Source organism: Arachis hypogaea, chromosome 8 (assembly GCF_003086295.3).
Source record: "Arachis hypogaea cultivar Tifrunner chromosome 8, arahy.Tifrunner.gnm2.J5K5, whole genome shotgun sequence".
Lineage (NCBI taxonomy): Eukaryota > Viridiplantae > Streptophyta > Magnoliopsida > Fabales > Fabaceae > Arachis > Arachis hypogaea.
The window spans coordinates 39,313,464-39,329,050 of NC_092043.1; the positions used below are offsets into that span (position 1 = coordinate 39,313,464).

General features: G+C 31.5%; 1 protein-coding gene across 2 annotated transcripts; it reads right to left on the reverse strand.

Annotated features, from left to right (window-relative positions):
- Positions 1-3,421: 3,421 nt before the first annotated feature.
- LOC112707392 (plant intracellular Ras-group-related LRR protein 6) lies at positions 3,422-10,603 on the reverse strand. 2 transcript variants are annotated; one of them, XM_025759108.3, is made up of 21 exons: positions 10,089-10,603; positions 9,954-10,017; positions 9,723-9,859; positions 9,013-9,099; positions 8,819-8,894; positions 8,320-8,394; positions 8,143-8,212; positions 7,955-8,032; positions 7,807-7,867; positions 7,594-7,672; positions 7,314-7,404; positions 7,118-7,178; positions 6,971-7,038; positions 6,817-6,887; positions 6,277-6,414; positions 5,649-5,753; positions 5,117-5,241; positions 4,895-4,991; positions 4,725-4,799; positions 4,341-4,396; positions 3,422-3,729 (listed from the first exon to the last, which is right to left on the reverse strand). In XM_025759108.3, the coding sequence occupies exons 1-21, from the start codon at positions 10,151-10,153 to the stop codon at positions 3,654-3,656; spliced, it is 1,755 nt and encodes a 584-aa protein (XP_025614893.1). In that variant the 5' UTR covers positions 10,154-10,603; the 3' UTR covers positions 3,422-3,653. The 2 variants fall into 2 exon arrangements, with proteins under 2 accessions (XP_025614893.1, XP_072057378.1); XM_072201277.1 differs by having other exon boundaries at positions 7,118-7,173; positions 7,309-7,404.
- Between the last annotated feature and the right edge of the window lie 4,984 nt (positions 10,604-15,587).

Here is a 15,587-nt window from a genome sequence, read left to right on the forward strand (position 1 = left end):
TTCTTCTTCTTCCTCCCATGAAAACTAGTTTCTTGTCAAATTTGAAGATAATGAAACTTCAGAAATACACCCAAATGGTTACGGAAATACACCAAAAAAATTACAAAAATACACCCAAACGGTTACAGGAAATCACCAAATGATTATAGAAATACACCCAAATGATTCAAAAAATATACTCAAAAAATTTAAGAAATACACCCAAAATTAGTTGAATTACACTTTATGCATAATTCAACTCTTTCTCTTTCTCCTCCTTATCTTTTGCTGTTTCTTCTCCTTCAAAAACGATTTCAGAGCTTGATGTCAAAAAATAATGAAAATCGAAAATAATAAAGAAAGAAAATAGAGAAAAAAGTACGTAAATGAAGAAAGAGAAAAAGAAGGCAAGCAACGAAAGAAAAGAAAAAGAAGAGGAAGAAGAACGTGCAGCAAGAAGAAGAAGAATGTGCAGTGAAAACGTGCAGTAACGGTTGAAGAAGGAGAAAGAGAAGGCAAGAAACGAAAGAGAAGAAGAAGAAGAACGTGTAACAAGAAGGAGGAGGAGGTGCAGTGAAAACGGTTCGAAGGGCATTAATATAAATTACTTGTAAAGACTTGTATAAAACATCGCTTGTATGTGAAGAATTTCTCTTTTTTTTAAGGGTAAAGTCCTTAAATTTGACCAAAGTTTTAAAAATATCCTTAAGTTTTATTTTATTTTAATTTTATTCTAAAATTTTTTTATTTGCATCAAATATATTTTTGATTGCTCAATTTTTAAAATATTTAAGATCAATCTAACAATAATATATGAAAATTATGCTTAATTTTCTCTTGTTGAGGGTTGTTCTTATGAAATTATTATTAAATTGGTTTTAAATTTTTTGAAAAATTAACTGTTAAGGGTATATTTTATGTAAATAAAAAACTTTTGGGACAAAATTGAAACAAAATAAAATTTAGAAATATTTTTAAAATTTTTGTCAAACTTTAGGGATAAAAAATATACTTTACCTTTTTTTGAAGTATAAAACGACGCCGTTTTTTGGAGGGTTTTAAAAAAAATTATTGGCTGTTTGGACACCCGCCAATTCGACATTTTTTACTAGAATTGGCCGAATCAAACCGATTTACGCCAGTTTTTTTCTTGTCCGATTCCTTATTTTGCTCAGATTGATCCAATAACTAATTTACCAATTTTTCGATGCGACCAAATCAATCCAATTCTCAGATCGTTCCCGTAACCAATTTACTAATTTTTCGGTCTGACCAACTAGGTCGTCCAATTCTGACAACTATGGAACACACCTGAAATCATAAATTGACAACAATATATCAATAATTAATTACAGAGTTGCTACACATCTAAGTATTTTTTTTATTCAAGTTCGTCCAAGTAGACCTAACACCAACCAAAACCACTCTCATTAAAAGAGCGTGATTACACGTGCATCTTCTTCTTCTTCTCACGTTCATTTACACATGAACGCACGGGGCGCCTTCTTTTTCTGCGCCTCCTCCTCCTTTCTTTTTGCATTCGTTCCTCATTCTTTTGTTGTTGTTACCGCTGTATTTTTTTCTTTCTTTTCTTCATTCTCTCCCTGATAAAGAAGCAGTAGAAGGTGAGGAGGAAGAATTTTGAATTGTACAAAATAGAAATAACCGAAATTATATGCAGAATAAATCGAAATTATATTTAGAATGAACTGAAATTATATGCAGAATAAATCGAAATTATATTTAGAATGAACTAAAATTATATTCAAAATGTAAACTCGTTTCAAAACAAGCACAAACTAAATGCACCTTATTTAAATCCAGAAACAATCAAAATTACTTAATGATTGCGACACACAAACTTAATTCGAAAATAAACACACAAACAACATTGAATCATGAACAAAAACACATCCAAATTCATCAAGTGATTTTGCAGAATTATGTATTTCTTCTTCTTTATTTGATTAGATGAACAGGACAAAAAAAGAAGAACATGATGAGAAGTTTTGAGAAATTTTTTCTTCTTGTTTCTTCTTTTTTATTTGATTTTTCTTCTCTTTTTCTTGGTTTATTTATCTCAAGATACTGAAACAAGAAGAATTATAACAAAATAATTCACTCAGAAATAAATTAAAATTATATTTAGAATTAATCGAAATTATATTCAGAATAAACCTAAAATTAAATTCATAATGTAAACTCGTTTTAAAATAAGCACAGACTAAATACACCTTATTTAAATCCAGAATGAAATTACTTAAAGATTGTGTCACACAAACTTAATTTGAAAACAAACACACAAACAAAAATAAATTATGAACAAAAACACATCCAAATTCATCAAGTAATTTTACAATATTATGTGTTTCTTATTCTTTGTTTGATTAGATGAACAAAACAAGAAAAAGAAGAACACGGTTAGAAGTTTTGAGGAATTTTTTTCTTATTTCTTCTTTTTTGTTTGGTTCTTCTCTTTTTCTTGGTTTTATTTCTCTCCAGATAGTGAAATAAGAAGAATTATAACAAAATAATTCACTAAAAAAATGAACCGAAATTATATTCAGAAATGAATCGAAAATTTAATTCAAAATGTCAACTCGTTTCAAAACAAACACAAATCAAGTACACCTTATTTAAGTCTAGGATGAACCGAAATTATTTAATGATTGCGACACACAAACTCAATTCGAAAACAAGCACGTAAACAAAAATTGAATTATGAACAAAAAAAGAAAAAAAAGAAGAAAGAAGAGAACGAGGAGGTGACAGTGGTGGTAACGATGATAACGAAAGTGAAAAATAATAAAAAAAAAAGGAGGAAAAGAAAACGACGATGTAATATGAGGAGTGAAGAAGAAGAAGAAGAAAAAGCGTGGGGAGAGAAGAAAACGAAAAAAAGAAGCGCATGACTTTAAATTATTTGATAAATTTAGATGTTAAAATTGCTTGGATGTGAAGAATAATTTAATTAATTAATTATCAAATATAAAATAAAAAGAGATCTGTACTTAATATTTTTAAAATAATGATAAATTAGTCTCTAGTATTCTAATAATAGTACGATAATGGAATTAAATTATCTAAAATTTACGAGAAAATTAACTCATTTATTTCTTTATTTTATTAAAAATTAATTTGTCTAATCCTATACTTTATTTTATAGGGCAAATATATTGGCATCATTTAGATGCTAGGTGTCAAAAAGTCTTTATATTTTATTATATGAAAGTATTTCATTATCTTATATTTTATCTTACTATATGCTTTGACAAAGGAATATATCTCATGTATCTATATTATAATATATTAAAAAATACATTATGTTAGAGAAATAACTACTTATAGGAATGAATAATAATTAATTAATAAATACTTGTAGGATTGATTTTTTTTTCTCTCTAATTTTTGGTTTAACAAATTCTTTTAAGAACAAGAAACGTAATTTAAATGTAACGAATTATCTGTAAGCTCATATGGCACAAACTGCAGTATTTATTTTACAACAGAAGTCAACTATTCTACAACTTTTTCCTCCCACAAAAATAAAGTCAAACACAGATCTAAATTACTTTTACGAGTTATACAACAAACAGTCAAACATATACCCTGGCCGGAAAAATGTCCCAAAGGTAGAAGCACACTCAAAACCAAAAATAAATTAAATAATAAAATTATTGCTCCGGTAGTTTGTCCTTCAAATAATTCAGAACAGCTTTAGTTCCTTTATCCAAGACAGTCCTCCGAATGCTGAAACAAGTTCAGAAAATTTATTAATACAGGATATGATCTACCATACATTAATAATGCACAAGTATAACTGGATAATTATATGCTTTGATCAAGCTAACCCATTCATATTATTAACTTCTTCCTCTTCTTTTATCTTTTTCCTTTGGCATGTTATTAATCAGAGTAGCCACTGGCCAACCGTTGCTGTCCCGTTTTGAGAAACCAAAAATCACATTTTAAAAAAGAAAAAGAAAAAGAGAAAAGATCTTAAACATTTCATTAATCAAGGTTATTGATTCAATTTGGATTTAACGCATTCTATATCTCCTCGCGTGTCTGCTTTTCTAGAACGCATGGCATTCTTCTGCCTTATGAAGAAGTAAATTTGGTCAAGTAAAATCTAATCTTTCAAACCATATAAAAGCATAATAAAATTTGTGTAATTGAAGCTCCATCCACTTAAGGAGTATCATACTTCTTGACAGTGATTTTTTGAGTAAACCACTATGCATTCGACAGTCAATTACATAAAAAGATGTGAAAATCATTTATAGAATCTTGAAAATTGTGAAAAAAAAATCTATATTTTGTGAAAGCATATGAAAAAGGTTGGGCTACAAGAAAGTTACCTTCTGAGTGGATTCCCATCAAGTCTCAATGCTTGAAGGCTTGGCTCCAGCAAACCCTGATCAAATCAATTTCCCAAAATAATGTAATGAATTGTGGACAAGCCATGAGTTTCACAAATGCTGATGTTCAAAATGATATATTTATTTTCATTGTTTTTATGTTACAATATAGCAGACACCAGTCATACCACCCAGAGATGAAAAGCATGATTGTTTCTGTATTTATCTTATCTTTTCTGGCTATTAGTTTCACATGCCCAACATTCAGGTTTCAAGAAATTCCTCAGTTTTCAGTTGTGTGAATGAACTACTACAGTTGCAATAAAGATATGAAATTAAGTCAACTAAATGAAAAACCAGCAAGAACCAGTATTTGTTTCTCACCAGCTCAGGTGGAAGGGCTGAGATGTTGTTATCAGATAAATCAAGCTCCTTGAGAGAAGTGAGATCTTTTATCCCCTGAAAGAAAGGAGAAAAAATGAAAAAAAAATGATATGTATAGAAATTAGAAATGCCTGCTTCTTGTTCTCTATGCCGAGAAAAAAAAAAATTACCACAGGAATTGACTGAAGGGAATTCTGTTTCAAATCAAGGATCTGTAGTTGATGCAACTTCAGTATATCTGATGGGAACTCACTGAGCTGCATTCTCCTGTTATTTTGTGGTATGAAAGTTAATCATAAGATCCCAAAAATATAAAGTTATTTGAAAGTGAAATTATGTACATATGATAGTCTAATTGATCTTATGCAAATCATAAGATTCAAATAACCAACCTCAGGTAAAGCTCTTGAAGGTGTGTCAAACAAGAAAATGAAGGTCCATAAACTAATGAAGCTGCATTACCACTGAGATCCAGGATCTGAAGCATAGGCACTGCTTCAAAACCATCTGATGGTATCTATAATCAAATTGCAGACTTGGGTCAGGATATTAGTCTTCTAATTGGAATTTTAAACAGAGAATAAATCATATGCACACAAAAGTTTATTTCACATACAGCAGGTCACCGACACAGTTTAATACCAGAGGAAAACATTAACTTAGAAATGACCGACTATAAAGGAACAAAAACATACTGTCTTACTTTCTAATTTATCTTATCTGTAGGCAGAGAAATGCAGAATACCAAAATAGTAATTGCCACCAGTGAGAGACAAAATTATTTATACATATTTTTCTATTGGAAAAACCATCTTAATAACTTCTAAGGCATTACTTTTTGCAATGGTTATATACACATGTTGATATCATTATTCATTTCACGGGATAAAAGAAGAGAAAAGCTCCCAAATCATTAGTCATTACCTGCCTCAGAGGATTGTTGTCCAGCTTCAGACATGACAAACTAGAAAGTGACTTAAGAATTGAACCTGGCCAGTCTTTAATTTGATTCTTAGATAAAATCAATGTCTGAAAAGTGCAAAAGTATACATATGAATTAGTATGAAAATTTCAAATCTGCTTTAATGCAATTTGTAACCAGTAATTACTCTTTCCCAGCTCCAATTCATCAAAAATTAATTAGCAAAAAGCCAAAACGCATCACTAAGAAAATAAAGCTCCTAGTTGTGGTTGATTACTTGATTTTATAGAAAATTAACACAGCTCATGAGCTTTTCTTCTTCAAACTTCAAAGGCATGTGTCCTTTGCTGGTTGTAAGTGAACTTCAAAGGCATGTGTCCTTTGCTGGTTGTAAGTAAGGGGTCCTTTGTCACACACACACACACACAGATATATATATATATATATATATATATATATATATATATATATATATATATATATATATATTGCCATGAACACATGTCTCTTTCTTATGAGGTGTTTATTCCAAAAGCACTTTATTCAATCACATCATGACTCAAACAACATGCTAACCCAGAATCTCAAAGCAACATCTTACAGGAAATACAAACAGAAGAAAAAGTTAACCTGGAGGGATACACAAGAAGAAAGCTCAACAGGCAACTCCTGGATGGAGTTTTTGGAAAGGTCAAGTTTCATGACTTCCCCTGATTCCCATACTTCTGGTGGAACTGAATTCAACCCCAGTCCTTCCATTGAAAGTTCCTGACACAATTTAAAAACATAACTGCAATTGTTACAACATTCCTTTCTAGAAAAATAAATTTTACTAAAACTAAAAACACTATATAACAGAAGTGTCTGCAGTAATTTTAAGAATATCAATCTCAGGCAAGTATCAACATGATAACTTCAAAATGAACCGGTTGTTATAGTCACTTGGTAATCAACTTAGATGCTATATAATGGATGTATAACATAATCAATTGTGTTAATTTTGTTCTAAACAAAATCTTAAATTGATACACCAGTCAAATCAAATTTTACTCGAATTGTTTCGCTTTTGTGCAATTAATCATATATGGCTACTGAGTGCTGACAATGGTAATTGTATGCTGTATATATATATATATATAGAAATCTTTTCCTTTACAAAAGATGCAACACCTTTGAAGTGATAGACAGCCGGGTAGCCATTGCAATTACTTCATCTTTTTCTGTGATTACTGCTCCAGAATCTAGACAATAATTTCAAAGTATTATAAGTATGATAAGTTTCAGGTTCAGGCATAAGTTATATGCGTTTAACAGTTTAACATACCTTCAGCTTCAGAAAGTCTACTTCGGAGATATTTGAGTAATGCTTGTGTAGGTCCATTGACTAATGAGCTGTGTGAAAAAGAAATAGTTGAAAACAATTTAAAAATACATATACTGACTATACAAAGCACCAATCCTTTTTCTGTACCTTCGGAGAGTCCGCAAAGGATTTCCAGTAAGCAAAAGTTTCCTCAAGGTGGTCATCTTACCTAAACAGAAAAGACCAAGCATTTATTTCATGATAGATTATTTCTGTGTTACTCTCTAACACTTCAACATAGAAATAGCCAAACAGCATCATGCTGAAAGGAGGTTATTAAAATACCAAAACTTGCTGACCTTACCAATTTCAGCGGGTAACCCACTCAATGAATTGTTTGAAAGATCCAACACAAGAAGATTCAATTTGCATGCCTCCACTGGATACTCTTTCAGCTGCAATTGCGAAAAATAGTAGGTTTTTAAGTTAGCAATCTAAAGCAAAGGGAGAAGAAAATGAAAAAAAAAATTATAGCATGTGCTAGTTATTGCTATTTTTTCAAGAAAAATATATGAACATAGGAGCCCTCATCTAACGTACTAAATTATAATGTAACTACAAAATACCCTTTCAATCCTAGCTACCTGGTTAGAGTGAAGATCTAAAGTCCCTAGGTGAGAAAGTGCCCCAATCTCCATAGGTACTGTAGAAAGGTTGTTATTCCTAGATAAGGTTTGGAAAAGGAAAGCACAATATGTATCAGACATGCGGAAGTTTTGAGCAGAAGAAAACCAAGTGCTCAGCATGCTTTTTTTTAATAATATGAAGACTTGCATATTAATAGGTTAGAATTTGACCCCAAATAAATCTCAGCAAGTGAATGACAACCCATGATTGATGAAGGGATTGACGAGATTCCTGCACAACACATAGACACGCTAGATTTAAGACAAGATGAAGAAAGGAGAAACAAAAAACCATTGACCCTTTGTTCAAAGAGCTCACTGTTCTGGAGGAGATCAAGACGAATTAGACGTGAAAGGCCTCCAATGCTGTCTGGTATGCCATTCAACAAGTTTTTTGCTGCAGTAGTGGTAACAATGGAAAAAATTGGTGAGTTGACATGTAGGAATAAAAATAATAAATTGATAGCAAAGCAGCATATGTGTGTATTTAGAGAAGAAAAGCCCTACATGCATTGAATTCAGTAAGCATGGTCCATGATGAAAAGAGATTTTCAGATATCTCTGTTAACTTGTTTCCCTGGAGAGAAGAAAGAGGTTATAATGAAGGCACTGGTTAATAAAACCTTAACCTCTCAAAATTTTTGTTGTCATTTAATACACCAAATTTTTTATACAAGTGCCTACCTCCATATCTAGCTTGGACAATTTGGAACAATTTGCTAAATCTTCTGGCAAGCTTGCAATAAGATTGTTTGATCCCTGGAAAGAAGAGTATCATAAACTCCATGTCATCAAAGAGCATGAGGATGCCAAAATTGCACTAACTTTGGTAGATTAGTGCAATGCTGTTGTTACTACATTAAAAGTTCCATCTTCAATCATACACCCAAAATACCATACTGTTCTTAACTCTTTAAATTACAGCATGTACAGAAATCTCATGGTTTTTTCATTGTTAACAGTCAGTGTATGCTTTTAAAATTCAATACACACAAACATGCACTCACAGAAACGAAGTCCAATTATAAAAATCAAGAAAGATAAAGCCAACAATATTCCAAGTTTGAATTCACAATAACCATAATTTAGGCAATCCATCTTTCATGTTGGACCCAAGTAGCATAACCTAACCATCCAACTTAGATCCACATTTAGTTTCAGCAATTAGCAACATGACAATTACCTTTAGGTCGGACAATTCTAAGCATCTGCCAAGTGAGCTTGGAAGTTCCTTGAGCTGATTGTTTGAACAATCAAGCCTAAAAAGAATCATACAAAAAGATTACTGATTCTTGTAACAAAGGTAGATCAATTACAAAGGAGATCACAGGATGTGAACACTTTCATTTCTGCATAAGGAAAATGAACACAACGTACTTAACAAGTGATGTTGCTGAGCCAATTTCCTCTGGTATTTTAGATATCAAATTGAATGAAACATCCAACAGCTTCAACTGGGGCAGCCTGTCAATCAGAAACAACAGACAAGTTTGGAACTTGAAAATTGCAGATGCCTGCAACGATCTTAACCAAAAACAACTAAAGAGAAGGTATCCACCTACTCTAGGAGTAAGTCTTGTTACATATGGAATAACTGTAATTAAATATTCAATACTATCACTCTATGTGTACATTGTATTTATGATTAAGCATACAAAATTTTAAATTAAAAAATATTAGGTGAAACAGCCATACATTCTAATCTAATAATAGATATTTACTTAAACTTTCAAAAATGTTCCATGTCAAAACCTCAAAACAAAGTGCCACAATGAAGTATCCCCTGTTCAACTGATATCTATCACTATCACCTTCCGATACCTCCTTGGATCCATTTTGGATTATTTCATGCACTACTTGATCCCGTGACAATGACATGTAAAGAAGAACATTCAGAGTAATAAATCACTTTAAGTCATGAGATTCCATATGAGCTATATATTTACTGATCAACCACCAAATCGTCGCCGAATCAACTAAATTGATTTAATGCCCATATAAACTAAAACACTATTCAAGGTAAAGTAAATATGGCAAGAGATTTCCTCGCAAATAACTAAGAAATGAAGAGATTTGTAAGAACTCACTCTCCGATAGCAGCCGGGAGCTCAGAAAGCCTGTTGTGGCTAAGATTCAAGACAGCAAGGCAAGGCAAGTTGCGAATATCATCCTTCAAAGATTCAATGCTATTGTGAGCCAAAATCAGCTTCTGAAGCTCCACAGCCTGTAACAAAAACAACAAGAACAATGTATAAAACAGATTGCAAAGCTTCATTCACAATCCAATGAGAGAGAGAGAGAGGTGTTAGTGGTGCTACCTCCCACCACTTGTCGTCGCCGCCGAGGCCGTCGAGATTGCGATACACCTCATCGGGAACGTGTCTGCAATAATCGCGAAATCAATAAATGAATGGATAGAATTGGGAAATGGAGTGAGGGAGTGAGTTAGTTACCGGAGGTTGCGATTTGAGAGGTTGAGGGAACCGGAGGCACGCGCCGCCCTCAGAACCCGATCCATTAATGATCCTATCCAATGTTTTCAGATCCGATTCACATAAAAAAAAAGGATTATATTATATGTTAGGTTGAAGAGTGATATCGACGGTTTCACAGTCACTGCTCGCTACTCATTACTCAGCTTCACCATCACCATCACCATCACCATCACCATCACCGTCACCGTCACCCTAAGTCCGTAACCTTCACCATTCTGCTGCTACAAACAAGATGCAATCTTCGCTCTTCACTCTACTTACTAAATTCCAAAATTTCAAACTACAAAGTAATTATAATTAAAATTGAAATAACAGCTATTAAAATCAAACCGGCGATCAATCGAACCAAATTACTGGGTCATTGAAAATAAGCTAAATAATATATAATATATAGTATATTTTATACAAATATATTTTTTTTAACATTTGTTTTCATGGACGTGCAGAAAAGCGGGAGATGTAAGAGCAAGTCCAATGTTAAATTAAAATGGAGTCTCATTTATTATTGGTATTTTTTTTTAATAAATTTATTGGTACAATAAAAATAAGATAAAGTATATTTTGGCAAAAAATTTTAAAAATATCCTGCTAAGTTTTATTTTATTTTATTTTAATTTTATTTTAAAAGTTTTTAATTTGTATCAAATATATCTTTGACGACTAAATTTTCAAAAAATTTAAGATCAATCTAACAATAATACATGAAAATTATGTTTGATTTGCTTGTGTTGATGGATTATTTTTATGAAATTGTTGTTGAATCGGTCTTAAATTTTTTGAACAATTAGCCGTCAGGAATATATTTGATGTAAATCAAAAATTTGCGATCAATAAATTTGTTGGTATCTAAGGAGAGATTAGAGCTTCTTCCTAAGTCTTAGTCAAATTTAATAGTATTAAAATCGCTGCCTATACACCAAGACCCAATTATAAGGTAAGCAAATTCCTTTAACATAGACCAAAGATCCTTTCTGATAGTTGGGTTAGGGCTGCCATATATAGCCATAAGGAACCAAAGTCCCTCTTTATTCCAAGAGACCTTGTAATAGATTAGTTGCTTGTAAATGTGTAGCACTTGGACATTTCAGACATCTTTGTCTAGAGATACCAAATACCTCGAGAGAATTATTCTGCCTCACTGATGGTCCAAATGTTAAAATTAAATATTTTAATATTTTTCTATTTTAGAACCTGAAATGTGGGCTTTAAATAAGCAAATAAACAAAGTATGATATCTAAAGCTCATATCTCTAATAATGGTAGAGAAACTTTTAGCTGAAACTCCTATACTATTTCACCGTAAAATATTTTTACTAATCATTTTGATAAAAAAATAAAAAAAGATACGGAGGCATAAAGCCTTAGCAATTTGATGATCCTTCTGTAGTTCTCATAAGGTCAGCAAACCCTGTCACCATATAGTTACTTGGTTGATCTTCCACCATATGTTCAGATCCTGAATTGTTATGATAGGAAAGGTCTCCTGGATCGAAAGAGTGATTTGTGATAGGTTGAGGATCAACTCTCGAAGAGGATGAAACTGCTTGAGGTGTCATTCTTTCTTCGAAAATAATACTTTGAACTTCTCCGGCAATGGATACATACCCTCCCTCTTTGTGGACTTTTGCTTGTTCTTTTAGCATGTAGCTAAAACTCCTCCAATAGTCTTGATGATCACCTTGTTTATCTATTTTTTATTGTTGAACTATCTCCTATGAGGTTGTGGCTATGTTTGAGCTGGCCTTAGAGTGGTTAACTTGATTTTTTCCTTTTGAAGTAATTGGTGTATTCTTCTTAGACTAATTTGCTAATTTCTCGCCACTTTAACTTGTGACAGGTTACTAATTTTTTTATTTTTGGACGTTGGAGATACGGTCCTGATTTGTTCCAGATTTTTTATCTTGATTCTTCGATATTTTTTTTCCTTTCATGGAGGGATTATTGTTGTTTCTTAGGGGTGAGCACGGGTAGTGAGTATCCGATTACCCGTTCGAACTCGAACTGAATCAATTAAATTGGTTCTAGAACCAACGGGTAATCGGGTCCAACTCGAACCAAATCGATGACTTTTGTTAGTGATTGGTTCGAGTATCGATTTTGAGGGTGTGGAACTCGAATATATATATATATATATATATATATATATATATATATATATATATATATATATATATATATATATATATATATGGCTTTTAGTGGTTTTTAGTGAGATTATTTACTATTAGGTGAAAACTCAAGTGAAGTTCACTTCACGTGATAAAGTTATACCTAAGAGCCGTTAGATGAAAATTTAGTCAAATCAGTCAAATCATCTAACAGCTCTCAGGTATCAACTTCACGTGAAGTCGACTGCACCTGAGTTTCCACCTTACTATTAATATGTTTGGATTTTAATGAGTTTAGTTTTTAATGTATTTAGTGTTTAACATGTTTAGATTATTTATATTGATGTTACATTTTATTATACTTGTTGAATTTTTAAGATAAAAATTTGATTTTTTTTTATGAATTTCAAAGTTATCAGATACCCAATTACCCGAACCGATCCAATCTATTCTTAATCGGTTTGGTTTGGTTCGGATACATGTACAAAAAAACGTAAATCCGAACCAAACCGAACTAATTATATTTTGATCGATTCGGTTTTAATTTCACCTTGAACCCGAACCAAATTGATCCGTGCTCACCCCTATTGTTTCTGCTATGATTCATTTGGTTTGGTTGGTATTTTCTTCCTTTAAATCAGATAACACATTAAAGTGAGATGGTTGATCTGTTGCATATTCTTCCTTTTTTGGCTCCTGATTTAATTGCTTACCTCTTCTAGTATTTTTCCTAACCACCATCCAGAAACCAAAAGGAGAACATTGTTGCTGATCCTCAATTGCCATGAATTGTGGTGTATCTTTGCTAATATCTTGGCCATTACTTTCCTGATTTGCAGTGAGATTATCGTTCTCTACCAACTCTTTTCCTATCTGACTTTGATTTTGATCCTCCTTGGCATGTGGCTATTCTAGCCGATTGCTGGTGGAGTATTCTGGTGGGTCTGTGGGTTGGCTTTCTGGTACAGAGACTGCATTTGTGCCCGATATACTCAACTCTGGACAATCTTTCTTTCTGTGGCCATATCTCCCACAGTTAAAACAGATTAGATGAAGACCTTCATATTCCAGGTCAAAGTCCTTACCTGGAGCAGAGAAAGAAGGAACTAGTTGCTGCCTAAGGTCCACCTCAACACAAATTCGAGCGAATTTTTTTCTGGAGTGTATAGACGTATGGCCGTCGATTTTCAGCATAATGCCTAGAGAGTTACCCACTTTCCATAGAAAATATTTATTGTAGAGTTTTGCTGGTAGATTTGGAATGCGAACCCAAACAGCTACCTTTTGGATTCCCATCTCATGAGGGAAGAACAGAGGTCTCCACCTTTGGACTAAAAGATAGTGATCAGCAATCATCGAAGGCCCTTCAAAGAGAGCGTAAGCATAGTCCTCATGAGCATAGAAACGAATTAAGAAAAAGTTTTCTTCCAGATCTGTTACGTTGATGGTGCCTTACTTCGCCCATCTTCTAGTTACCCATCTCTTCATGAAAGGGAGACTGATTTTTTTGTCCAGCAATTTCATAATAAGAGAGAATTTTCATGGCCTACACCATTCATCGTATTTCTTTAGGGACACTTCGATAATAGGTTTGGGATTGAAGGGAGCTAAGGTTCCTCTTTAAATCTGTCCTTCTCGAAATCAGATTCATAATTTTCAGAAACCATCTGAACAATTTTTTCAGGATTCAAGCAGTCTCCAGGCTGTTAGCCATCACCATATCCTTATAAGAAGCTTTAGTATTCTTATTTTGATCATTTGATTTATTAAAGGCCTTTAAATTCTTTGCCGTTTCTATTTGCACACTCTCCATAGTTGAGTCTTCCTCTAAGATCATTTCGATTACTTCTTTATAGGAGCACCCTCCTCTTCATTTTTTTAGTACTCCTATCTTTTAGGTCCTCCTTCTCTTGTTAGCGCTTCTTAAATTCGTTCAGAAAATTTTCAGTACGCATAATGTTTTTTAAAAATTGATGCAAATATAATTTTTAAATGAAAGATAGATGTTTTAGAAATAAATACCATTAAACTAATGTAACAATGACAAATTATTATATGGTAATCCTTTTTCTTTGAACATCTAATAAGAAGGAGCATTAATTTATTTTGATAAAATAACATTAATATAAGAGTAATTATTTAAATTATTCTCTAAAGATTTAAAAAAAATTTACATAAATCAATTCTCAAAGTTTTATTTCAGTAAACAATAAATTAGTTTTCAGTTTATTTTCTGGCAGAATAATTACCCAAATCAATTTTCAAAAATTTTGAAAATAGACATTTTAGTCCCAAAAAAATTAATACATAGATTAATCTCCAATGTTTTTTTTTTCCGTCAAATATAACAATTTTCCGTCCAAAAAAGTAAAATAAATTATTATTATTATTATTATCATCATCATTAATTACACAATAATACTATACCATAACTTTTTGTATTTTTTGGATAAAAATAATGATAAAATTCTTATATATATATATATATATATAATAATAATAATAATAATAATAATAATAATATTCAATAAAATTATTAGAGATTATTCTAAAAAAAATAAGATTGAAATCATTTGATATTTTTGTATTTAATATAATCAAAAGATGTCATATTTTAAAAACATGTTTTTATTAAAAGAAAATATTTTAATTTGGATTTCAAAACATCATTATTTACTTTAATTGTTTTTAACGAAAAGAGTGTATTAATATACTAGTGTTATCGTCTACATACACAAAACTAAGTTAATAATAATAAATGTCGACATATAGTAAAAGTAAAATGGATAAGGATTGGTATGTCTGATAGAGAAAAATATTGGAATTGATCTGTGTATTAATTTTATCAGGACTAAAATGTCCGATTTTAAAATTTTTAGGAACTAATCTAAGTAATTATTCTGCCAGAAAATAAACTGGAGACTGATTTGTCTGTTGAGATAAAATATTAAAAATTGAGTTATGTATTAATTTTATGTGAAAACTAAAATATCCACTTTTAAAAATCTTTAGAAATTGATTTAATTAATTTTTCATATAAAGACTTCGAGAAAGATGACCATTTGAAGCCAATTATTCGCTATCATTCGAATCTATTTAAGCATCTCGTTTTGCAAGGAATTCAATCATATCATCTACATTTCTTTTTATCAGATTAAATCGTACCGTATAAGATTATAATCATATTTTTTTGCATGATCTAATACTATTTTCCAATTCTTAGCCACATTTATTAGCTCTGCACAATATGATATTATGTGATTGTCTTTTAATACAAAGCTACTTTAATCTCAAATTTAATATATATATTAAATTAGATAAACGAATCTAACATGCATTGTGGGATACA